At 37.3% G+C, this 25,887-nt stretch overlaps 2 protein-coding genes and 1 long non-coding RNA gene across 4 annotated transcripts in view; 2 read left to right on the top strand and 1 right to left on the bottom strand.

Annotated features, from left to right (window-relative positions):
* parp6b (poly (ADP-ribose) polymerase family, member 6b) overlaps positions 1 to 25,887 on the top strand; it is a 549,184-nt gene that overhangs the window by 349,987 nt on the left and 173,310 nt on the right. The gene's annotated exons all lie outside the window — the stretch shown is intronic.
* The window catches only part of hcn4l (hyperpolarization activated cyclic nucleotide-gated potassium channel 4l), a 104,924-nt gene that overhangs the window by 22,501 nt on the left and 56,536 nt on the right, over positions 1 to 25,887 (top strand). For both annotated transcript variants that reach the window (XR_015526573.1, XM_087312426.1), the window contains exon 2: positions 18,071 to 18,494. Coding sequence is in view for 1 of the 2 variants with exons in the window: in XM_087312426.1 (XP_087168552.1) it covers positions 18,071 to 18,494 (424 nt within the window). In the remaining variant the exon portion in view is untranslated. The remainder of the gene's footprint in view (positions 1 to 18,070; positions 18,495 to 25,887) is intronic.
* LOC147837874 (uncharacterized) lies at positions 1,987 to 4,460 on the bottom strand. The gene is made up of 3 exons (XR_015526643.1): positions 2,832 to 4,460; positions 2,256 to 2,720; positions 1,987 to 2,024 (listed from the first exon to the last, which is right to left on the bottom strand). It is a non-coding gene; the product is annotated as an uncharacterized LOC147837874 (long non-coding RNA).

Genomic DNA, 25,887 nt, shown 5'->3' with positions numbered 1-25,887 from the left:
GGCTTCACAACAACTCGATGAATGTTCTTGAGTGGCCCAACCAGAGCCCAGACCTAAATCCTATTGAACATCTAAAAATGGCTATACACCGTCACTTCCCATCCAACCTAATAGAGCTTGAGAGATACTGCAAAGAGGAATGGGCAAAAAAAAAAGAAAGGTATGCCAAGCATGTGGCATCATATTCAAAAAGACTTGAGGCTGTAATTGCTGCCAAAGGTGCATCAACAAAGTGTTGAGCAAAGGCTGTGAATACTTCTGTACTGTACATGTGATTTTTCAGGTTTTTTTATTTTTAATAAATTTGCAACAATTTCAAAAAATCTATTTTTTACATTGTCATTATAAGGTATTGTGTGTAGAATGTTGAGAAAATACATGAATTTAATTCATTTTGGAATAAGGCTGTCACATTAAAAATGTGGAAAAAGTGAAGCGCTATGAAGACTCTCCGGATGCACTGTATGAGAGTAAATAATTAATAACAGTATTTTCAGATTTGAGTGAACTAACCTGTTAAGTCTTACAAGCAGTTTTAAGTCAAATTTAAGTTTTAATGACTTATACGGTTAATTTTATCTAACTTAAAAATTCAAGGCACTCACTCACTATTATTGTCCATTTTCAAAATCATTACCTTTGAACAGGAAACACGTTCACACATAAGATTTTAATTTGACGAGCACTGGCTTCAACTGGCTACAGTGACCTTCTGCCAAGATAATCTGTGTGTGTTTTTTAGTTTTTTGAGCAACTCAAAGATGGAGACATCTTCAGGACGATAAGCAAAGTGCAGATAATTTTCACATCCTCTGAAGTAAAGCATGCACATTTTAAAGTGATAGTTTACCCACGAATAAACATTCCCAAAGTAAAATTCATGTGGATCAAATCCGGCCCGCACCAGACACTTAAATCCGGCCCACATACCGCATGGAATTAAGACAATAGGGCGGTCCACTCTGAATTGCCAGATATGGGCCACAATTAAGCTATAGACGTTCCAGCCAGAATTCAACCATATGAACCAGAACTTAGCCTACTCTGGGCCACATTCTGCTTTTATTCTGGCCCAGATCCGGCCCACATCAGACACTTAAGCCCGGCCTACATACCGCATGGAATGATGGCAATAGGGCGGTCCACTTCTAATTGCCAGATATGGGCCACAATTAAGCTATAGACATTCCACATGTCAGCCAGAATTCAACCAAATGAACCAGAACTGAGCCTATTCTGGGCCACATTCTGCTTTTATTCTAGCCCAGATCTGGCCTACACCTTACACTTGCTGGGTATGGCAAAGTACAAAAATCCCAGCATGCATTGCAGTATGAATACATTCTATAGCTTATTGATGCTACAGTTTTCATTATTTGCTGTTGATTCTGCTGTTTATGTTGACGTTGTTGATTTTGTCACTTTTAGTCTCCTGTTTGTGATGTTTATGAGTTTTGTTCATTTTGTTAATTGTCACGGTTGTTGAGGTTTATACGCTGTTTATTGATGTCTCTGTGAGCAGATGTTGAACCATATAATTTTTTTTAGCTTATAAACCTTCAAAATTCTGTCGCATGTGCAAGCATGTTATCACGTTAGTTTTAATAATGGATTAAAACATCGGTTATCATCAGTGAATTATATTATTTTATCACAGGTTGTGCCTCACTTCATTTTATTTTTTTTATTATTTTTTTTTTACTTGTCTTGTTTGCTTTAATGAATAAACTTTTTAAGCAAAGTTCTTAAAAGTTACAGCAACCCAAAAGAAAATTTATATTAAGAGCTTCAGGGCTATGAGCCCAACTAAAGCAAACACTTTTCTACATAATGGTGACTTTAGTCTATGTGGTCCACGTATGTTTTAAGATAACTGGGCCACATTTGCTATATCTTCTCATGGCCGCTTTAGGCTCACAGCCACATAAGCCACATAAGAGCTATCGGTGCCAAATATTTGCCAAAAGTGGCCTACAGTTGTTTTAGGATAACTGGGCCACATTTGCCATATTATATCTGGGCCACTATAGGCTCAAATCCACATTAGTCAAAGCTTACTGTGCCAAACATTTGCCAAAAGTGGCCCACATATGTTTTAAAATAACTGGGCCACATTTGATATATCTTCTCTCGGCCAGCCGCTTTAGGCTCACAGCCACATTAGCCAGAGCTAAAGGTGCCAAATATTTGCCAAAAGTGGCCTACATTTGTTTTAGGATAACTGGGCCACATTTGCAATATTATATCTGGGCCACAATAGGCTCAAATCCACATTAGCCAGAGCTTACTGTGTCAAATATTTGCCAAAAGTGGCCCACATATGTTTTAAAATAACTGGGCCACATTTGCCATATCTTCACTGGGCCACATTAGGCTTACAACCACAATAGCCAGAGCTTACTGTGCCAAATATTCGCCAAAAGTGGCCCACATATATTTTAAAATAACTGGGCCACATTTGCCATATCTCGAGTGGGCCACATTAGGCTTACAACCGCAATAGTCAGAACTTACTGTGCCAAATATTCACCAAAAGTGGCCCACATATATTTTAAAATAACTGGGCCACATTTGCCATATCCTCTCTGGGCCACATTAGACTTAAAACTGCTATAGCCAGAGCTTACTGTGCCAAATATTTGCCAAAAGTGGCTTAGATATGTTTTAAAATAACTGGGCCACATTTGCCATATCTTCACTGGGCCACATTAGGCTTACAACTGCAATAGCCAGAGCTTACTGTGCCAAATATTCGCCAAAAGTAGCCCACATATGTTTTAAAATAACTGGGCCACATTTGCCATATCTTGAACGGGCCACATTAGGCTTACAACCGCAATAGTCAGAGCTTACTGTGCCAAATATTCGCCAAAAGTGACCCACATATATTTTAAAATAACTGGGCCACATTTGCCATATCCTCTCTGGGCCACATTAGGCTTACAATTGCTTTAGCCAGAGCTTACTGTGCCAAATATTTGCCAAAAGTGGCTTAGATATGTTTTAAAATAACTGGGCCACATTTGCCATATCTTCACTGGGCCAAATTAGGCTTACAACCGCAATAGCCAGAGCTTACTTTGCCAAATATTCGCCAAAAGTAGCCCACATATGTTTTAAAATAACTGGGCCACATTTGCTATATCTTCTCTGGGCCACATTAGGCTTACAACAGCAATAGCCAGAGCTTATTGTACCAAATATTTGACAAAAATGGCCCATATTTGTCTTAAGATAACTGGGCCACATTTGCACTTACACATGTAAGCCACTTTAGGTTTAGACCCAGATTACCCTAAAATGACTATGCCACATTTTTGTAAACTGTGGCCCACATTTGTCCTCCATCATTTGGGCCAAATTTATCATTTGCCACATTGACCACATTAGGCTCACATTCAGATCACATTTTGCCCTAAGTGCCAAACCTTTGCCTTAAATGGCCCATATATGAATTTGAATCTTTGTCCCCTCTTTGCCATTGCACAGGTGGGCCAATTTTGGCTCACATTCATTTTGTCTGGGCCGAAGGAATACCACCAGTGCCACATAACTGCCTAAAGTGGCCCGTATTCGTATGCTATCTGGGTTCTGTCATTATTTAGTTACTCTCAGGTAATTCAAAACCTGTTTGAGTTTCTTTCTTCTGTTAAACACAAAGGATGACATATTGAAGAACATTGAAAATTCAACTATTGACTTGCAGAATTTTTTATTTGTTCCTACTATGACCGTCAATGGCTGTTTGTTTTTACAACATTCTTCAGAATATCTCGCTTTACGTTCAACAAAAGAAAGAAATTCATAAAAGTTTAGATCCACTTTAAGTGTTAATGTTTAGGTGATTTAATTTGTTTGACCTTGTCATCATATTGAATTGTCACATTCACAGCCCTTGCATAAGTGTACGGTACAAACAGGTCAGCACATGTTGCTGTATAACTTATTCTTTTGCCTGCTTTGACCACTGGAGCATCTGTCCAAGGGTAAATGTCAATGGCAAATCCTTTATAATCTGAAAACTGCCTGAGAATAATCTGCCAGATTTAGTGACACTTCCTATAGATGGTTTGTTCTTGTTTAATCTCCCTAAAGCTCATTTCAAGCAATGTAAAATAGAGCCCTGCGTTGCAGAAGTGTAGACTGGCTGTAGTATTTTTCCATTTGTATAAACCCAGATTTAATATTACATTAAAAGTGGGTATTTAACATACATGTGATTATGGTATTAGCTTCCCAGAAAAACAGCATATAATATTAGCATTGTTCAGACACTTGATTTGTTCTGTTTTGAGTGAAATCAGTTATTAAAAGTCCCATGAACTATATTTACAAGCAAAGAGCATTTTGTTAGCTTTGTGGATGTATTACCTTTCAAACAAATGCTAAAAATGGCAGATAATAAAATATTTACAGTGTTTTTTTTTTTTTTTACAGTATTTTTGAATTATTTTTCAATGAAAGAAAGAAAGAAAGAAAGACATTTTCAAGGGAATACAATGATGTTTCTACTGCAAAAATTATTTTGGAATCTATAATTTTCATGTCTAGCTGCTAGTTATTTGGAGGTTTGGAGGACAAAAATCTGTGTAATACATTTTTGACATTTTGTATATTTTATAGTTCCTGATTTTACATATGTTCAAAGAGCACCTATGATGAAAAGCATCTTTTGTAAGCAGTTTGGACACGAGCTCCGTAACAAATACATCAAATAATCATTGGGACAGTTCTTACTGTAGTTTTTTTCACCAACGTTACATGAGAACCGCTTCTTTTATGTCTGTCACTGTGCTGTTTATCTGACGTAGCAGGAGATTGAGAAACACAGCAGAGCCAAATGGCTCTGACAGGCATGTGGGAACAGTGGGCGGGGAGAACTAGCTCATTTGCATTAAAGGCGCAGGCAACAACAACAGCTACAATGTGCTCAGAGCTGAATATTACAATATTCTGAAAGGTATAATAAATGATCTGATGAGTATTTTGAGCTGAAACTTAACAGACACATTCTGGAGACAGAAAAAACTTGTGTTAAATCTTGAAAAAGGGGTATAATAGGTGCTCTTTAATCGTTATCAATGGTGTGTAGGCAAGGCTATATTTTGGGTTCTGTTGATTGTTAATTAAAAATAAAAACCTTTCTAAAAAAGTATGTTTTGTTTATATGTTATTGTTCATATTTTACTAGTGTTATTTCTACCCCTACGAAGATACCAAATACCAACAACCCTGTTATAAGAGAATATATTATTTGTGCTCATATTAGTCTAACTCAGGCTAGAGTGTATAAAAGATCGCTTATTTCTGCAGTCCAACATGTATTGCTTTTATTAGTATAACAGCTTACATCACAGTTTTTAAGCCATATATTATTGCGTGTTTTTAAACGTAAGTACTTAAATTTACCTCAGCGAGCCTTTGTTATAGTGCAGATACCGGCGGTCAAGTGAAAAGTTCAGGGGGCGTGGTTGATTGTACATCAAGCGTTTGGTTGGAAGCTTGATTCCGCGGCTCCTCCACTGGCTCCATCAGACAGTCCTTCTGCACATGCCCAGGATCCAATTTCTGCAGTCTTTTGCGACAGTTTGTGGATGCCCTTCCAGCAGCAACCCATCACTGGGAAACATCCATACACTCTCACTATGGATAATTTTTGGAAATGGAAGCAGAGAAAACCCAAGCGAAAGCGGGGAGAACATGCAAACTCCACACAGAAATGCCAACTGACCCAGCCGAGGCTCGAACCAGCCACCTTCTTGCTGTGAGGTGACAACACTACCTACTGCGCCACCGCGTCACCTCAATATACATTTTTTTAAAACATTTTTTTCAGGTACAGAAACAGTAACTGTATGAAACGGTATCATGATGCGATACTCGAGATCATTGTTAATTTGCTTTTTAGAATTTATCCGATTGTTTTATTAACAGTTTAAAAAAAAAAAAAACATATAACCTATTTATAGATTTTAAAAAATATATATATTTTTTTAATTTCTTGTCTTTGGTGTGAAAACAACATCTAATCCCCCTGGAGCACTCTGAAATGCTGAGAGCCTCATTCTTTCTTTTCAATCCATGCTGTTTATCAAGCCTCTGTGTGATCGATTCCTGCTTAATTACAACTCAGCAATGAAGGACTGGAATTTATTATCCAACCAGCTCTTCGCCACACTAGAAATAAAGGCGATTAATGTTTGTGGCGTAAATCAGGGTCAGAAATGAAAGGGTTGTTGTAGCAGAAAAGTCTCAAAATCCCCAGCCTGATTTCACAAGGGAATCTAAGCACACTCAAAAAAAAGATGTTTGCTGTTTGTTTTAGTTACTCATTTAAAATTAGGGAGATGCGGGGGAGCAGTGGGTAGTGCTGTCGCCTCACAGCAAGAAGGTCGCTGGTTTGAACCTCAGCTGGGTCAGTTTGCAATTCTGTGTTTGCATGTTCTCCCCTTATTCAAGTGGGTTTCCTTCGGGTGCTCCGGTTCCCCCACAAGTCCAAAGACATGCAGTATAGGTGAATTGGGTAAGCTAAATTCAGTAGTGTGTGCGTGTAAATGAATGTGTGTGGATGTTTCCCAGTGATGGTTTGCAGCTGCAAGGGCATCCACTGTGTAAAACATATGCTGGATAATTTGGCGGTTCATTCCGTTATGGCTGATTTATACTTCTGCGTCAAGCACACCCGTATGGTCAGGCGCAGCCTCCGTGCACTTCTCAAAAAATGTAACCAAGTCACAACGGCACGTAGCGCAAGCTCTGTGATTGGTCAGCGTGGTAGCTGTAACCAGTGTGGGTGGGACCGAGAGCTACTTTAACCCATTGGAGCGAGTATTTACAAGTGTCGAGTTCCGTGAAGTAGCTCTAGATGGAAACTGTTGTTTTGTGTTTACCTTGATTTTGAACATCTGCCAGTTTCCGCCTCAAAATGAGAAAGTTTTAGGTACGTGTTTATTAAGGTAACATTAAGAAAAATTCTAAAACCCACAAAGAAACTTGTCACAGAGGAACATAAACACCTACTGCCAGCTAGCGTTTCGGAAGTGTTATAGCGAATCAGCACAAACATCACGCTGAAGTATAAATGCAGGACTACAGTACGTTCAAGGCATGCACCATGGGTCATGCAGATCACTCGATGCAGAAGTATAAATCAGCCTTTAGTCTCTATTTTAGAGGTCGCCACAGTAGAATGAACCGCCAATTATTCCGGCATATGTTTTACACAGCAGATGCCGTTCCAGCTGCAACCCAGTACTGGGAAACACCCATACACACTCATTAACACACACACACTCATACTCAATGGCCAATTTAGTATATTCCTATAGCACATGTCTTTGGGGGAAACCAAAGCACCCGGTGAAAACCCCACATGAAAGCGGGAAAAACATGCAAACTCCACACAAAAATGCTAACTGACCCAGCCGGGACTCGAACCAGCGACCTTCTTGCTGTGAGATGACAGTGCTAACCACTGAGCCAATGTGCCACCCCTATTTTACATATTGTGTACACGAAAAAACCTATGAAATGCTTTTCAGAATTTGTCTTTGCATATAATGTTGCATTAAATGGACTGATTCAGTTACAGGTCGGAAATTAAATAACATTCCCTAATTAAGCAGCCCAATGTCAACAGGAAACAAAATGGCATAATTTGTAGGAATCCATGTAAGTTAATTTGTATGAAAACGTTCGCTTTTTAAAAAGGAGACGTGGACCAAAACCCTGCCCTTAAATCTACCCCTCACTGGGAGATAAGAAAATCAAATGAAAGACACTACTTTAATCCAAGCTTAGAATCCAAATGACTGCGAGTTACAAACACAGACTCAAGCCTCAACCTTATTAGTGTCATTCTTAGCAGCGGCTGTAAGTGTCAAAACAAGCATGCGAAAACTTCCATTTCAATACATTTTATGTCAGCGAAATCAATAACTTGTTGCTTCTTGCCTGCTTTATTACAAAACCTGTGATTGTTAAACATTCGACAAAGCTTTACAGCAGTGAAAACAAACACTAAAAGACTCTCATCTGCTTCAGAGAATGCACATGTGTGTTTAAATGAGAAATGCACACCTTCCTTTTATTACATTATCATAATATTATTAAATCAAAAACTATTCTGAACATTATATGTTCCCTTTGTTTTCAGGCAGTGACCTCCAGCTGACTCCTGAGGTAAATGTAGTGTAAACTTAATACATTGCCCCTCTGATGTTATGATCTGCTATATTTATTTTTAGCCTTATAACAGCCTTGTGTTGGATTTTGGTAAATGGCACTTCACTGAGGATGTACACTTCAAATTAGAGCGGCTAAATAATCAGATCAAATTGTTTATTAATATTTCACTGACCGCCTAGATTTAGGCTTGTGTCAACCAAAACTTCTATGTTTGGATGTCTATTATTCAGTCATTAATTTTCTTGTCGGCTTAAGTCCCTTTATTAATCCGGGGTCGCCACTGCGGAATGAACCGCCAACTTATCCAGCAAGTTTTTACGCAGCGGATGCCCTTCTAGCCGCAACGCATCTCTGGGAAACATCCACACACACACTCATACACTACGGACAATTTAGCCTACCCAATTCACCTGCATGTTTTTGGACTGTGGGGGAAACCAGAGCACCCGGAGGAAACCCACGCGAACGCAGGGAGAACATGCAAACTCCACACAGAAACGCCAACCTATTGCGCCACTGCTTCGCCCTGGATGTCTATTAAAAGTATTTTAAACATAAAAAAGCATAGTGGGTTTGTAGAGTTTAGAGAGAATGATCTGAAAGGAGAAAAGATCCAAAGAGAGGCTGAAAAATTTCTGAAGATGCTGAAGATCTTGTTGATGTTTGCAGAAGAGCATCTCTAAATGCACAACGTCACAAACATTGATATTCAACACTCTCACTTTAATACTATTAAGACAATACTTTAATTTAGACTCTGCTATGTATTTTTGATAACTTTAATCTGACAAAAGCAGTAATTTCAAGCTCAATTCCTGGAGGGCTGCAGCTCCGCACCGTTTAGTTCTAACCACCTCGAACTCACACCTGCTTAATAGTCTCTAGTAGTCTTGAAAACCTTGATTAGTTGGATCAGCTGTGTTTGGTGAGGGTTCGAGCAAAACTGTGCAGAGCTGCAGCCCTCCAGGAATCCAGCTTGAGGCTTAGGGACTAAAGTCATAATCAAACAAAACAGAAATTGAATTAAGACTTATGGAGTATTCCTATTATTTCCTGCATTATCTAAGTGCAGTACAGACATGTAAACACCTTATTCAAACTACTACAGTCTTGCAGAACTTTTTGCTACATTTTGCAACAGGATGCTCACACGAAAGTTGTCAGACAACAAACAAATGATAATATCCAGCCTGATCTCACGAGAAAACGTAAGTATTTTACGTTTTGCCAGTTTAGTGGCTAATTCGTACGAATTCGTATGAGTTCAGTCATATGAAATTGTACGATTTTAAAAAGGAGGCGTGGCACCTAACCCCACCCCTAAACTCAACCGTCATTGGGGGAAGAGCAAATCTTACTAAAATGAACAAATTAGATCGTACGAATTCATACGAATTAGCCACTAAATGAAAAAGTTATGAATTGCTGTGAGATTGTGTTGTAATATCCTCAAGCAAGAGAGCCCATGTTTGGTGCAAGCTGGAAACGATGACTATGCTCTTATTCGGTGCCTCAGTGCGTCAAGGATGGTTTTAATGAAAAGTTAGTGAATGAACTAGCAGGGGTGACCTGTTGCTGGAGAATTTGTATCTGCCGTTATCTGTTTGCATGCACAAGGCTCTATCATACACCCGGCACAATAAGGCCCAAGACGTGTTTGGTGCGATTTGTTGCTATTTTTAGACCAGCGCAACCCTAATTTTCACGTTTTGCGCCATGCTGTTTAAATAGCAAATCCATTTGCACCTCTTTGTGGACTGATGGGTGTTCCGGTCTAAAAAGAAGATGTGTTATGGTGTATTGTTGGCATGTTGCTATTTTGAAGAACTAAAATAGACAGTGCCATTGACCAACTAAAAGCTGGTCTAAAGTCCAGCGCAGAGTGCATTAGTTATGCGCCTATGCAGGCCTAAATGCTTACACATTGCTTAAGACACACAGGATGTACAGCAATACACAAATATCTTTACATAAGAAAAAAATTTGAGAATTAGAATGTTACAAAAATATTATTTTCTTCAAAAATATAAAAACCACTGCCTCCATGTCTTCTTCATGTTGGTTTTTTTTTTCAGTTTATTCATGACAATTTGCATTTGTATAATGTTATTATTATTAGCAGTATTATTTATTATATGCATATTTATATTTGTTTTAATAAAAAACAGTTTAGATTGGTCCACCTGTTGGGTTTTGGAGATGTATGCTTCATCATATGGGGCATAAGAACAGGACGTGTGTTTGGATATTACTCACACTTTGTTATTATTGTTCAGTTATTTGTGTGATAATTAAAACTGAATTTAGAAACAAATTTTTGCGCTTAATAAACTAAATTAAATATGTAGGCTGATGAATGTCTTCAGTGGAGTGCGTAAAACATCGTTTCCTTATCCATGAAAGTAAAGAGTAAAAGTGAAGTAAAGAGAAAGTAAAGAGGCCGAATGGAGGAGGCTTGTTCTTTGTCCTGGCGCTGCAGATGGTCTGTTAAACTGTTTTCTCGCAAGTGAAGCGTTCAGTTTTTCCACTTACAAAGTCAACCCTGTAAATAGCAAATCCATCGTGGCGCAACACAACTGAACCTTAAAGGGAATGGGAAATGAGACTCTGATTGGTTTAATGCACGTTATGCTTAAAACACACCCATAACTCATTAAGAGAATAAGTACAAGCCTGTTAGATCATGCGCCGGGGCTCACATCGTAGTTTTCCTCCTTAAACAGCAAACTTGAACTCAGACACACCATTTATGCTTTTGCCCCATGCGCTTTAGACTTTGTGCCTAGATCAATAAAACAGAGCCCATATTGTGAGAAATTAACTGCAGTTGAACTTGTGGCAATACTAAAAATGAAACACCCATAATCACATATGGTGCCATGACAAACACAAACTGTTGTTGCGTGAACTGGCAGAGGAAACTAGCATCTAGTAATGCAATGACGTTAATCGAAATATGTACTATAACATGTAAAACGAGAACATGAAAGAAACATTTGAAAACCAACTTGTGTAAACACCTTAATCAAATTATTGTCTTATTAAGGCAAAGTTCAACTATTGGGGTGGCACGGTGGCTCAGAGCAAGAATGTCACTGGTTCAAGTCCCAGCTGGGTTAGTTTGCATTTCAGTATGGAGTTTGCATATTCTCCCCGTGATCGCGTGGGTTTCCTCCAGATGCTCTGGTTTCCTCAACAGTTCAAAGACATGTGCTATAGGTGAATTGAAAAAAACTAAATTGGCCGTAGTGTATGTGTGTGATTGTGAGAGTGTATGGGTGTTTCCCAGTACTGGGTTGTAGCTGGAAAGGTTGTGTAAAAACATATGCTGGATAAGTTGGCGGTTCATTCCCCTGTGGCGACTCCTCGTGAATAAAAAAACGAAGCTGAAGCAAAATTAATGAATTAGATTACTGATGTCAATGTAAACATAGTTACTGAAGAGCCCACAGCAGCAGAAAACCACACTGCTGTCACTTCTATTTTGCTAAGAAACAAACTGAGGCTCCATTTCACTTGGGATACTTCATGATTGGGCTAAAATAGATTGGACAAAGGTTGCTTGGTCTGTCTTGTTTCAATTTCTGCTGCAAAATTTGGATGGTAGAGTCAGCGTTTGGCATATCAACAGCTGAGGCTGCTGGTGATCCCCTTTAGTACCTGTTGAGAAATGTTTAAAAGCCACAACCTATCTGAGCATAATTGAAGACAATGTCCATCCCTTCATGACCACAGTGTAGTCATCTAGTGATGGCTGCTAGTTCCAGCAGGATAATGTTCCATGTCACAAAGCTCAAATCCTCTCAGCTGGTTTGTGAACATAGGGATGAGTCCACTATACCTAATGGCCACCCCTGACATCAGATGTCAATCCAGTAGAGCACCTTTGGGTTGAGCTGGAATGGGAGATTTGCTTAATGTGGACCTTGTTGAATCTAAAGCCCCATTCAGACTACATTTTTTTTTTAAATTGCAATTCTTATTGCACATTCCATCAAGAAGCTGCATATATTACAATCTATCAAATTGTCTATTGAATGTTTCACGCAGATGGCAGTTCCCCCATATATAAATTTTTTTAATTAAATTGAATTATCTTTATGTCTATAGAGCTTTTTATAATATAGGTTGTGTCAAAGCAGCTTAAAGTTGATGAACAAAAGAGAATCAAAACTATAAAAGTACATGTGTGTGTTTGTGTGTTTTCTAAAAGAAAATAATAGATTAATGCAGCACAGTCTTCAATCTTTCATTTTTTTTTTTTTTAAAGGCCACCTACTCTATCCCCTTTTCAAGATTTAAGGTACATCTTTTGTGTCTCTAGAATGTGTCTGTAAAGTTTTAGCTCAAAGCACCCATCAGGTAATTTATTATACAATCCAGAATATTGGAATTTTCTGCTCTGAACACAGCGTAGCTGTTTTTGTGGCCTGTGCCTTTAATGCTAGTTCTTTTCGCCCACCGTTCCCACGTGCCTGTTAGAGTGTCTCCATCTTTGGCTGTGTCAGATAAACAGCACAGTGACAAACATGAAGGAAGCAAATCTCACGTAGTATTTGTGAGAAATACTACTGTCAGAACTTCCCAATGATTATTTGATGTATTTGTTGTGGAGTTGATTCAAGCCTTTCTGCCACGATGAGTCACACACAATGTAGTTACAAAGTTCATGCACACACAAAATTCATGCACACACACACACACACACAAACACACACTCACACAAACAAACACACAGCACGCGCGGTTAACATTGCATTGTTTTTGCATGGCAAATGTGACAAGATACATGTCTATATCCACGGCTGTATGGATGTCAGTTATGTTAATGTACAAAATAAACCTGATTCAAGTGCACAAACTGGGATTGAAGCGTCTTTTATAATTGTACGGACATGCAGCTGGGGTGATAAAGTAAAGACGGTAAAATCACTGTATTTCATTACAAACATGCACTGTTTTAAAACTTGTAAAACTCATTTATTCTCACAAACGGGGATTGAAGCGTCTTCTTTTATAATTGTACTGACATGCGGCTGTGGTGATAAAGATGATAAAATGCACTGTTTTAAAAACATTTTTCACTTATTCACACTCACATTTGATGATGAATGATAAGAGAGCTGGACAGATCTTTTAATCCTGATAGCTTTGCGCACATCGTGTCTTGTTGATATGATTATACGCGTTACTACGGAGACATGTTAATCAATTTGGTGGGTGGAGAAACTGCACTCCTACGTCAAGTTGCGGTGGGAAGGATTTTAATCCTATTGTAATGTCAGGAAATGAAAAAAAAAAAATTGACTTATTGTCTTGACTTTGTGCACACTTTACCTACACGTAGGTCAGTCCAAACAGATTCCAAAGGATGATTTTCATTATAGGGTCTCTTTAAAATCTGTGAATGAAAGAGATTCTGTGTTCCTACTGATCAACATCACAATAGAAAAAAATAAAAACATGGTAGAGTTTCTGTTGAATGTTGTGAAGCTTTGCAGACATATAATTGGTTGTTGAGCTCTACGACACATGACATGAGATGAAACGATTAAAACGTGCATCCTCATGCCCAGTTGTTGGTTACAAATCCTCACAACACACTACATAAATCAAACAGCGCCAAAAATAAATCCCCCAGTAGATTTAAAATGAAAGAATGAACTGAATTTGATTTCATTTTGAGTTTGTTTTGGCATTTCGAAACAGATTGCCAAAACCATGGTGTCATTTGCACCGTGTCATTTTTGTTACCGTGTACACATTGTTGATACCAGTGTCTGTATAGGGCAAATATATAACAAAATAAAGATATGGCGCTCCATAGAGGTACATCTTGTCAGGTTAGCAACTTACTGGAGAAGGTTGTTTGCCATATTTTTATCAAAAAAAAAAGAAAATTGTGTTTAGAGAGTACATCATAGGTTGGTGGAGTTTCTGAAAACAGTAAAGCCATATCAACAGCCATATTGACCTGCAGCCCAGGACCAGTTACTTACTGAAGCTAAGCAAAGCTAAGCAGAGCTGAGCCTGGTCAGTACCTGGATGGGAGACCACATGGGAAAACTAGGTTGCTAAAGTAGTGAGGCCATCAGAGTGTGCTCAACCTTTGGTATGAGTCCTAATGCCCCAGTATAGTGAAGGGGACACTATACGGTCAATGAGCATCGTCTTTCAGATGAGAAGTTAAACAGTGGTCCTGACTCTCTGTGGTCATTAAAAATCCTTCTTCTCATAAAGAGTGGGGGTGTAACCTCAGTGTCCTGGCCAAATTCCCTCCATGATTGGCCCTTACACATCATGGCCTCCTAATTATTCACCGAATTGGCTCTATCACTGTTTCTCCAGTTCCCCTATAGCTGGTGTGTGGGGAATGCACTGCTGCCATTGTCCTGTGGCTGCAGTCGCATCATCCAAGTGGATGCTGTACACTGGGGATAGAGAGAGACCTCTGTCATGATTGTGAAGTGCTTTGGGTGTACGGCTATACACTATAAATGCGATACATAATTACACATTACATAAACTACAATCCATCCGCTTCATTTTGCCCTCCAATGAAAAACAAAAAAAGACCTTCATTTGAAGTATACCAGAGCCTTAAATCATATGGAATTCAAGCAGTTCTGATGTCAAAACAAGGGTCTAAATAATACTATCAAGGTGTACCTAATAAAAAGGCCAGAGAGTGTCTCTCAAAAATGTAAACAATTATTAGCACACTGGGGGAAGAGTCAGACAAATACCGTTAAGTACCATGAAATATTAGTAGCATTACTCAATGTTTCACACAACCAGAAAAGGCTCATTTTGGCTTGGCGAGGCCAATGGGGTAATTTATGCGGCGTTCAGCAATTATGGCGGCTTGTTTTTGTGTAAACGTCTCACCCAGCAGATCCTTTATTGATGAAATGGCGGTGTTGCCAGAGGTCTCCTGGATGCCTTCCAGCCCCTTTCATTTACATACATACGACACATCCAATTACCAAACAGGGAACTCATCCATAAACAAGAAGTAATAGCCAGACAGCCAGCCATTTCCAGCATTGGTCTGGGGGCCTGAGCTCATGAAGCCTTCACCAGGAATCCTGAGGACGGGTTTTAGATTACTGTTTGTGATTACTGACATCGTAATACTTATTTTGAGGAAATGACTGCAGATGATTGTATTTGCGTTTATCAGTGCTTTTAAGGCTTGAGTCTTATCAGTTATGCCCTGGGACTTGAACCCTTGACCTTTCTGGTTCAATATTTATAATAAAAGCTAAGTCACAATAGCAAAATATGGAGTCACTTCATGAAACGTAAGAGAGATGTAGGGCTTTCTAAAAGCTATTGCTAGATAAAAAGCTAGATAAAAAGTCAAAATTGTGTAATGCAAAGCTGCAGTTGAAAGATAGAAAGTTAAATCGCGGGAGACAAATCCACATTATTAAATATTAGTTTTTGGAAAGGAAAACTGGCAATTATGGAAAGGAAACTGGCAAATATGACGTCTTTCGAGGTATAGAGATACTTTTGAGAAATATAAAGCAATTTTATGAGACACAAAATCGCAATAATAAGACAAAAACTCAGGTTTCACTTCACAATTCCTAAATAAAAAGGTCACTTTTTTTATAGATATTTATAATAATTTTTTATATAAAAATCTTTATAATAGTGTTTCATGCTACAGTTATTTTAAGAAATGATGGCAGATGTTTAACAGAGTTTTAAAGGCTTGTATCTTATCAGTTATTTTCCGTGTAAATTGAACTCATGATGACCTTGGTGTAGCCAGCGCATCAGTTTAGCTTTCCAGTTCTGCGTGGGATCGGTTTAAAATACAGCAGATTGTTTATCATCCTACACACAAACCAAGATTTAAAACACGATTTATGAGCATATCGAAGTATAAAGTTTGCTGTTTAAAGTAAAGTTCTTCTTTTTGTGACACATTTCTGTGATTAACATATACTGATTCTGTATGTATCATTATATTTATTTATTTATTATAATGTGAACATATATTTATTAATAAATGATCAGTTTTCTATTTTGTTTTATTTTTGGTTAAGCTGTAGCCATTCTGCTGTCACTTTTGTAGTTTTCTTTAAATATTTTATATACAGTGCTCAGCACAATTGACTACACCCCATTTTGAAAATGAATATTATGATCAATTTCTCAGTGTATATAGGCAATGTATTTTGGTGCATTTAAACAATACAGATTTATTGAACAGATATATATATTTAAAGTAATATTTTAGTCACCAAACATCTTTAGAAATTGAAAGATAATCCAATTAAATTCAAGCAAAATATTCAACTAAATTTTTCCATTATCTTGCTTTTGCCTAAATTTTGTATTCAATATATTTTTACACCATATAAATTTGGTTGTACTAGTTTTTGGACCATTATCGTAAGTTAATTTGTTAGATAAGCCCCAGATTTGACTTTAGTAATTTATATGCACAAAAACAATATTATATAGCTTCCTATTACAAATATTAAATAAAAGAGATTTGTGAGGGGTGTACTTATATATGCTCAGCACTGTAACGTTATTTCATTTGTAATCATTTTAAATTAACTGCTGAAAGTGCCACATTTTCATTTTTCGTTCAAGTTTATTTGGTAACATTTAACTTGAAGGAGATGTTCATGAATCAAATCAAAACACTTTTATTGTCACATCAGCAGCACATGTGCTATGAGTGAAAAGCTTAGGTGCTGGCTCCAGACTGTGCAAAATACAGACAGTGCAGATACAACGACAGTACAAAAACACAACAGCATAACCCCCCCCCCCCCCCCCCCCAAATGGGACAATGTTTGACAGCGATATGATCATATAATCATGACATGACATGAATGTGAATGAGATTCATTCCTATGACAACTGTTATTTGGTCAATTATGTCATTTTAAATGCAAAGATGACATTGTTTGTTATAGAAAAGCATGCACAAAATCTCATTCATATTCATGATGACATTCATTATTATAAAGGTTTTATGATCTTATGAACACCTCTTCAAGTAAAGTGTTACAATTATTTAACATATTTTTAGTTCTTTTTTACAAAACAATTATTATTATCACCAATGAACACAAATATTATTAACAACTGTAAAAATGTTGTAATATTTTATGTAATTAAATATGTTATACAAACAAACTAGTTTTAATTGTTTTATTTTTATTTTAATGCTAATATTGATCATTTTTATTATTAATTCTTGTTAATTATTACTGATTATTACTAATTTTCAGTATTACTTTTGCTTCTTTGGCGTAGGTTTCTCTGGGTTCTCCAGTTTCCCCCACAGTCCAAAGACAGGCACTATAGGTTTATTGAATAAGCTAAATTGGCCGTAGTGTGTGTGAATGTGAGAGTGTATAGGTCTTTCCCAGTACTAAGTTGCAGCTGGAAGGGCATCAGCTGTGTAAAACAAATGGCTGAATAGTTGCTGAAGGAAAACGAATCAATGAATGTTCTTTTCTTTCTTTTAGTCCCTTTATTCATCAGGGGCCGCCACAGCGAAATGAACCGCCAACTTATCCAGCATATGTTTTAATAAGTGAATGTCCTTTTAGCTGCAACCCAACAATGGGAGACATCCATACACTCCCATTCACACATACACTATGGGGCAATTTTAGCTTACCAAATGCATCTGTAGTGCATGTATTTGGACTTAAATGCCCTGAATGAACATTTTGTTTCTGCAAATAAAATGATCTGCTCTTAAAAATCTTCTGCTATACTTAAAATCTTTTTTTTAAGTCTTTAATTCCCTCTAATCATTTATGCCTCCAAAGATCAATACATAATCTTCCATCCTTAAGCCATTAAAAACTACAATAAGCATCCACTTTATCTCTTCCTCCAGGTTTTACTGGGACCTGATCATGCTTCTTCTAATGGTGGGCAACCTGATCATCATTCCCGTGGGCATCACCTTCTTCAAAGACGAACACACACCCGCCTGGATAGTGTTTAACGTGGTCTCCGACACCTTCTTCCTGGTCGACCTGGTGCTGAACTTCCGCACGGGGATTGTGAAAGAGGACAGTACAGAAATCATCCTGGACCCTCAGCAGATCAAGGTCAGGTACTTGCGCAGCTGGTTTGCCGTGGATTTCCTCTCCTCCATCCCTGTGGATTACATCTTCCTCATTGTGGAGACACGCATCGACTCGGATTTCTACAAGACGGCAAGAGCGTTGAGGATTGTGCGTTTCACCAAAATACTGAGTCTGCTTCGGTTGTTGAGATTGTCCAGGCTCATTAGATACATCCACCAATGGGAGGAGGTAAGACGGTCGTTTTTTAGACTTGTGGTGCAATCAAAATTGTAATATGTAGTAATATGCAAATTAATATGTAGTCAGTGCCAATAGCCTAGTGGGTAAGTGCCACTGTCTTATCCACTAAAAGATTAAAAACCCCTAAAAACATTATGTTAACAAAGTATTATGACTGAATAGTATTCAAAAACAGTAGGGGAGGAGTGCTTGGATGTCCTACTACTTTTTGTGCTGTGCATCCAATGGATAGTTTACTATCCCATGAGGCCAAATGAGAGAATTTATGAATGGGATTTAAGAGACACAACTGACTGTGTTCAGTAGGTAATGTAACTGTAGGTATGTTTCCATCCACCCAGGGCCAGATTAACCCATGGGCAATATGGGAACAGGCCCAGGGGCCAGTGCGCACTCTGGGCCGTTGTGGGGGGAGGGACACAGATTTTGTAATGTCTATTTAGGCTAAGTGCAAATAGCGCACCTCTTTGGAATGAGCTAGTCGAGTGATTCCCACCTATCTCAGTTTGATTGACAGAGACAGCATAACTAAAGAGAATGGCAAATTAGCAGTGTGAGTGGCGTAGCTTATAAAGCGCATGGCAACATGTTTTGACACAATCGATCATGAACCCAGTTCGAATCCAGCATCTGATAAACTCACTCTTCTTTTTTCCCCACTACATATCGGATTTTGCCTACTCTTCATCACGAGGAAGACAAGTAGGAATCATTAATGATTATTATGGAAGACTCAGATTCATAGAACTGAACTGGATTGGAGAGGTGTTATATCCAAATCACATGCACTATAAGTTTGTAGTTATATATTAAAAACACCCTTAAATATAAATTTTAGTACTGCTTCAGTGAACCTGAACAAGTATATTAAAATACATTCATTTTCACTAGTTGTATAAGTATATATTTTTTAAAGTGTGCTTTAAAAATAAGTTAAATCTTTGTAGACTAGAAATATATGTACTGTATATCCTTTATTTAAAAAATGCGGGCAATACATTATAGATTAATTTTATTAAAAAATATGATTTTAATCTTATTATTTAATTCAACTATAGGGGTGCGGCCAGGTAGGGTGTCTACAAGACATTGTGCCCAATGGCCTCTGAATTCTTAATCCAAGTCTGCATCCACCTATTTCTATGCACATTTTGGAATATAGAATAAAAAATGCTTAATGGAGAAGACAAGATGTGCAAACATTTTGAAAACGAGCATAACAAGGATAACCCTTTTATCCTGAAAGAAAAAAGGCAGATAAACCACAATGGAAACACATTTACCAAATAAATTCCAGCATTTTCATCAAAAAAGTCATGTGAATTTTGTGGCTTCAAGAAGCACAAGTATTTTATTATATAAGAAAAAACAGCTGATTGGATTGTTATAACTTGATTGAATGGGTGTTATCAGTGGTTATCATCTGATAGATGTGGGCCAGTAGGGGCCCTCTGCCTTCAGCTATAGATCACATATGGCTGCGGCCAGAAGTTAACAAGAATTATTTATATAATTTATACAATTTTCCATTAATCGCATTTTATTAACATCTACCCCCAGGGAGGGAGCGGGACTCCTTTTCAGCCCTTGGGCTCTATTTTGACGGTCCATGTGCAGAGCGCAAAACGCAGGGCGCAAACGCTTTCAGGGCGTGTCAGAACGCATTTTTGCTAATTTAAGGACGGGAAAATCCGCTTTGCGCCATGGCGCATGGTCTAAAAGGGTTGAGTTTATTTTCTTAATGAGTTATAGGTGTGTTTTGAGAATAAAAAATTAGAGTCTCATCTCCCATACCCTTTAAGAGTCAGCTGCGTCGCGCCTAGCGCATTTGCTATTTACAGGACGTAAAGTAAGTCTAAATGGAAAAACTGAACATTTCACAAGCAAACAGTAAACAGTTTTTTTTAACAGAAAACTGTTAAACAGAGCATCTACTGTGTGAGAATGAGAGATAATGGATCTACTTTCACTTTCGCTCTTGCATAGGGAAACCTTTACGCACAGACATCAATTAGCCTATAAATAATTAATTTTGTTTGTTAAGCGCAAATATTCATTTCAAAACTATTTCTAAATTCAGTTCTAATTTCTAGCAATCGAATAAATGAACAATATTAACGAAGTGTTGTCTAAAACCTGAGCTATATCCTAAAACACATGCTGTGCCCCCATATGGTCTAAAACCTGCAGGTGGGCGAATCTAAGCTTGTTTTTAATAAAACAAATATAAATATGGATATAATAAATAATACTGCTAATAATAATAACATTATACAAAAGCAATTTAATATGAATGGACTGAAAAAGCCCCCCGAGATGAAGAAGGCATAAAAGTATGGTTTTTAAATTTATGTAGGCTAGAAAAAAATGTTTTGTAATATTTTAATCCTTCATATTTATATCCTTATTATATCCTATATATATATATATATATATATATATATATATATATATTATATATAAAATATTTATATATATATATAATATATGTAAAGATATTTGCGTATTGCTCGACATCTTGTGTGTATTAAGCAGTGTGTAAGCGAGGCGCACAAATAACGTGCTCTGCGCTAGACAATAGACCGGCTTTGTTCTGGTCTATTGAAAAATTTATTATAGTTTTTCAAAATAGCAATGCGCCAGCAATGCACTGCAGAACGCCTTCCTTTTTAGACCAAAACGCCTATGGGTGCACATTTGAGCTCAAATGCATTTGCTATTTAAACAACGTGCGGCAAAACGTCAAAACGACTCTTGCGCCAAGTTGAAACTAGCAAACAACAATTGCGTTGCGCCACATTGCGCCGGGTGTATGATAGGGCCTTAGAGGTGTAAAAACACACCCTGCTGAAATAGGGGGGTTTTATGGCTCTTTAAACACAAATAAAGAATAAAACAAGTATTGCACTGTTAACTGCCAGACATTTTAACCACAGCATTACTTTCTAAAGATGGCTTCATCGGTTTCCCAATTTTCAGCTTTTTGATCGAGTTCAGTCAGATTTATTAGTGTAGCGAATCATCTGATTTCATTAATTGTCTCAGGGCATTTTTCATTGAGCAAGTGTAATATTTATTAATAATAATAATTCAAATTCTTATATTCAGTGACAATCCTACCTGCCCATTCTAGTGTGTTGGGCTCATGACTCTCTTGGTAACGTTACAGGTCCTGGCTCTTCACTGTTAACAGCAAAATGGACTAGAGGCTGCTGTTGATGAAGAGCTACAGTACAAGAAAACATTCGGTACATAAACGGTGGTTTGCAGATAGTTGTTTTGCACTGCTCCTAAATAGCTTAACCATAATCTACTGGTCATTTCATCTCCTTCATGTGTGGATGTACTCTCGTTGCTGCTGGTTTTAACGACAAATATACTCAGCTTTTTTAATTCTGAACTTTTCAGCGCCACCTTGGCGCGGTTTTTCATCTCTCTCGTATCTCTTAACAAATGATTTTGCTGATGAGCAAGGTGCTGCTGCTGGGAAGTCCAATGATAATTATGTCATCATCAACCTGCGGGCTGCATTCTAATGCTGTGAGACAATAAATAAAAGAGTGGACCTGCGGTAAAAAAAAATATAACAAGGGAGGGTATGGTAAAATAAATAAATCAATGAAAAAAAAAGTGCGACTGCTGGCAGGCAGCTAGGGACACCGGCACTCGCGGCCAAACAACGACCCACCGGAAATGCTCCCGGTCCTCCAGATTAGCCAATCCAGGTCTGTCTACCCCTGCCCCAACTCTAAACCCAACCGTCACGGTAATGTAAAAACCGGTCTGGATCTGGAGTCTTCTCTATTAGCATAGTTGATAAACCATGTGGATGGATTACAACAGCATTCTGAACCTACTAGTAGGCGCAGAAGGCCCACACTGGCTCTTATCTATTAGCTGATAATCACTGATAATGCCCATTCAATGGAGTAATAACATTCGAAGTGGGTGAGAAAAAAGGTATGAAAAAGTGATGATTTTGTTCTCATCTTATTGGACTCTGCTTTATTCACAAATATTTTATGCAATATTCCAGTATTGCACATAAATCTAATGTGCATCTTTAGATGGAAAAATATGTTTGTATAGTACAAAAAAAATAGTAGAAATGAACCACATTGTGCCAAATAAATTCACAATTACTAAATGCAAAGCCACACTTGAGAGATTTTGTAAATGGTAAATTAAATGATCAGCTACATTCTGAGATATAACGATGCTATTATTACCGTCGTATTGCGGTAACAAAAAATCATGTGATGTAATATAACTTGTCAATTATGAAACTGAAAGTTACATTATGTGTATTACAATTACAATTATGAGAAACAAAATCATGATTTCAAGATAAGAACTATGAAATATACAAGCCACAACTGCTATTAAATAAATGAAAAAGTCAAATTATAAGAAAAAAATTACGGATGAGACATAAAACAAACATTTAAGAAGGAATTGACGTAGCAGTTATGGGATAAATACTTTTAGTTTTGTAATATAAAGCTCCATTATCTAATATGAAGTCAATAAAAAAGTCAATATTATGAGTAAGAATTCACAACTCCAAGATCAAAATTCCCTTTGTGAAATCCAGAGCCACAACTCTAGAATAGAGCCACAATTAGAGGTAAAACATCAGACTGTGACATATAAAGTAAAAGTTGTGAGATTTTTTTACATTTTTAAATATTAGCTACTTTGGTCACACTTTACAATAAGGTTTATTAGTTAATGTTAAGTAATGCATTTACTAACGTGAACAAACAATGAACAATACATTTACTACAGTATTTATTCATGTTATTAAATGTAAGTGATGAAAATACAGTTGTTCATTGTTAGTTCATGTTAACTCATGGTGCATTAACTAATGTTAACAAGCATGAGCTTGAATGTTAATAATGCATTAGTATTTGTTCAAGTATGATTAATAAATGCTGCACAAGTGTTGTTCATGATTAGTTCATGTTAGTAAATTCATTAACTAATGAACCTTATTGTAAAGTGTTACCACTACTTTATTAAAAATAAAGTCATAGATACAAGAAAGTTACTTTTTGTTGTATTTTTTTATTGTAATGTATTCTAAGATTTTCATACAATCTATAAATGTTGAAAATTAGATTTGAACTATTATATGAACCTATACTGTGCCTTATAATGTCAAAAGTGTGGTATGTAACATACAGTAATTCACATTTTATGACTTAAATTTAAAATTATGAGTCATATTCTTGGTGCGAAACCACGGTTGAGAGATATAAAGCCATGTAAGAAGTAAAAAACACATTATCAGATGTAAATTTGAAATTATTGCCACTTTTGAAGTGCCAATTACGAGGAACTGTGTGCAAGTGTCACATTGTAAGACATAAAATGGCAGTTAAAAGCCAAAAAGTCAGATTTAACAACATAAAGCAACATTATAAAGAATAAAGTTGCAATTACATGAAACAAAAGTCACAACTGCGAGATAAGGAGTCACTTTGGGAAATACTGAGTTAAAATTGGGAGTCACAGTTTAAAGGGATAGTTCACCCAAAAATGAATTCTGATTTCTGCTCGTCTACCTATTTAAAATGAGCTGAAACACAATTCTTGAAATGTATTTGGGGCAACTTAAAGGGTCACGAAATACCAAAACACATTTTTTGAGCTGTTGACAGTCGTATATGTGTCCCACACTGCTAAAAACACTATTAAGACACCTATATTTCACTAAAAAGTGTAAATTGGTTGTTTTTGCGTTATTTCAAGCAAATTCGTACTTCCTGTTTGAAACGAATTTTTAAAGCTGCTTCACGGTCATGAGATAATAGCGTTGTATTCCAGCGTGCGGACTGGGCGTCTGTGCCAGAGTGAGTCTTATTACGTCTTACAGTGTGATGCATTAATGCATGAGTAAAGCTTGGTTCAAACCAATCAGCGCGCTCCATTATGCAACTTCATTAATATTCATTACTGTCACAGTGTTTAGACGACAGAGACGCCACGTTGTATTGGCAAAACAAGCGTAAAGTGTTGCTTTTATAGTTTGCAGCAGTTATGTTTTGTTTTCATTTTCTCTCTGTGAGAGCTCAGCTGGAGTCACGTGTGGATTAACAGTGTACGCGACGCTCGACAACAATAACTTGCGTGTCTAAGGAGGAACATTGTTTACCTGAGAGCTGTTCTCATCTGCAAACGCTGAGATCCGGATTCGCTTGTAGTCTTCTCTTAATAAAGACGCGGCTCTAGTTGCTGGTGATTGTCCTGTCTCTACAGATTTGGTAAGTGAGCGACCAGTGCTCTTTGTTTATTCAGTTTGTTTGTATCGAACTAAGTTAACTATTGCACCGAGTGTAAACATGTTAGCACCACAACCAAACTTTAACCTTGTGTAGGATTTTCACCGTATTTAGTGACCGGAATAACACATGCGGCTTTCTGACGCTACCTGCCGTGTGCATCTATGTTTCCGGGAAATGCGGAGGTTTTTTTTCTCTCATTCGCCGTGCGGTATCAAACCTTGCATGAAAAATACATGCTTAGAGCAGCTCTTCGAATCAAATATCTCGTTTGTCGCGAGGGGCATGAATAAATTCCCTGAATGAAAGAGCCAAACTGCAGTTAAAGTCCACCATTTAATAATTTGGCAAATAATTCGACTACAGATGTCCATGTAAACACCATCACTTTCTCCCGTGTTTGTGTGTGTGTGTGTTTTGACTCTGAAACTCGCACGTGCCCAAATAGACACTCCCACACCATCCCACTTTTCTTCCTCTGACACTCCCCCCTAAACAGAGCTGGGCACGCCCACTTTTCTGACTCTTCTGAAACAAGGGGTTTCATGGCCCTTTAATTGCTTTATGTTCAGTTCACTTAAATATGTTATGTTAATCTGTTAGTCGTGATTGTGTGGAACACTGCATTTTCTTACAGTGCACTTGTTCTAAACCTGTGACTTTCATTTCCGCTTTGAACACAAATATTTTGAAGGAAGCTGAAAACCTGTGACCATAGAATTTGTTTATACTTCTATGGAAGTTAATGGTTCCAGTTTTTTTTTTAGCGTACTTGAAAATATCTTCTTTAGCTTTCAAAAAATAAAAACAGAAACTAGAACCACATGAAGGAGAGTAAATGATGAGAGCATTTTTGACTGAACTATCCCTTTAATACATAGATATAAATCCAGAATGTGAGATTTTAAAGTCGCAATTGCAATGGGAAGACATTATTGATACATTCTAGGCCACCTTGCAAGATAAAAAGCCACAGTATGAGATATATAAGTCACAAAATGTACAATTTAAAGACACAGTATAGTCACAATTTTTAGATGTTTTGAAATACAAAGCAAGACTAGACGGTGTATATAGACACTGATAAAAAAAAA

The sequence above is a fragment of the Danio rerio genome, chromosome 25 (assembly GCF_052040795.2).
Source record: "Danio rerio strain M-AB ecotype USA chromosome 25, GRCz13ab, whole genome shotgun sequence".
In the NCBI taxonomy this organism is placed as follows: Eukaryota; Metazoa; Chordata; class Actinopteri; order Cypriniformes; family Danionidae; genus Danio; species Danio rerio.
The sequence above is the reverse complement of the archived record's forward strand: the minus strand, read 5'-3'. Positions and strand labels throughout refer to the sequence as shown.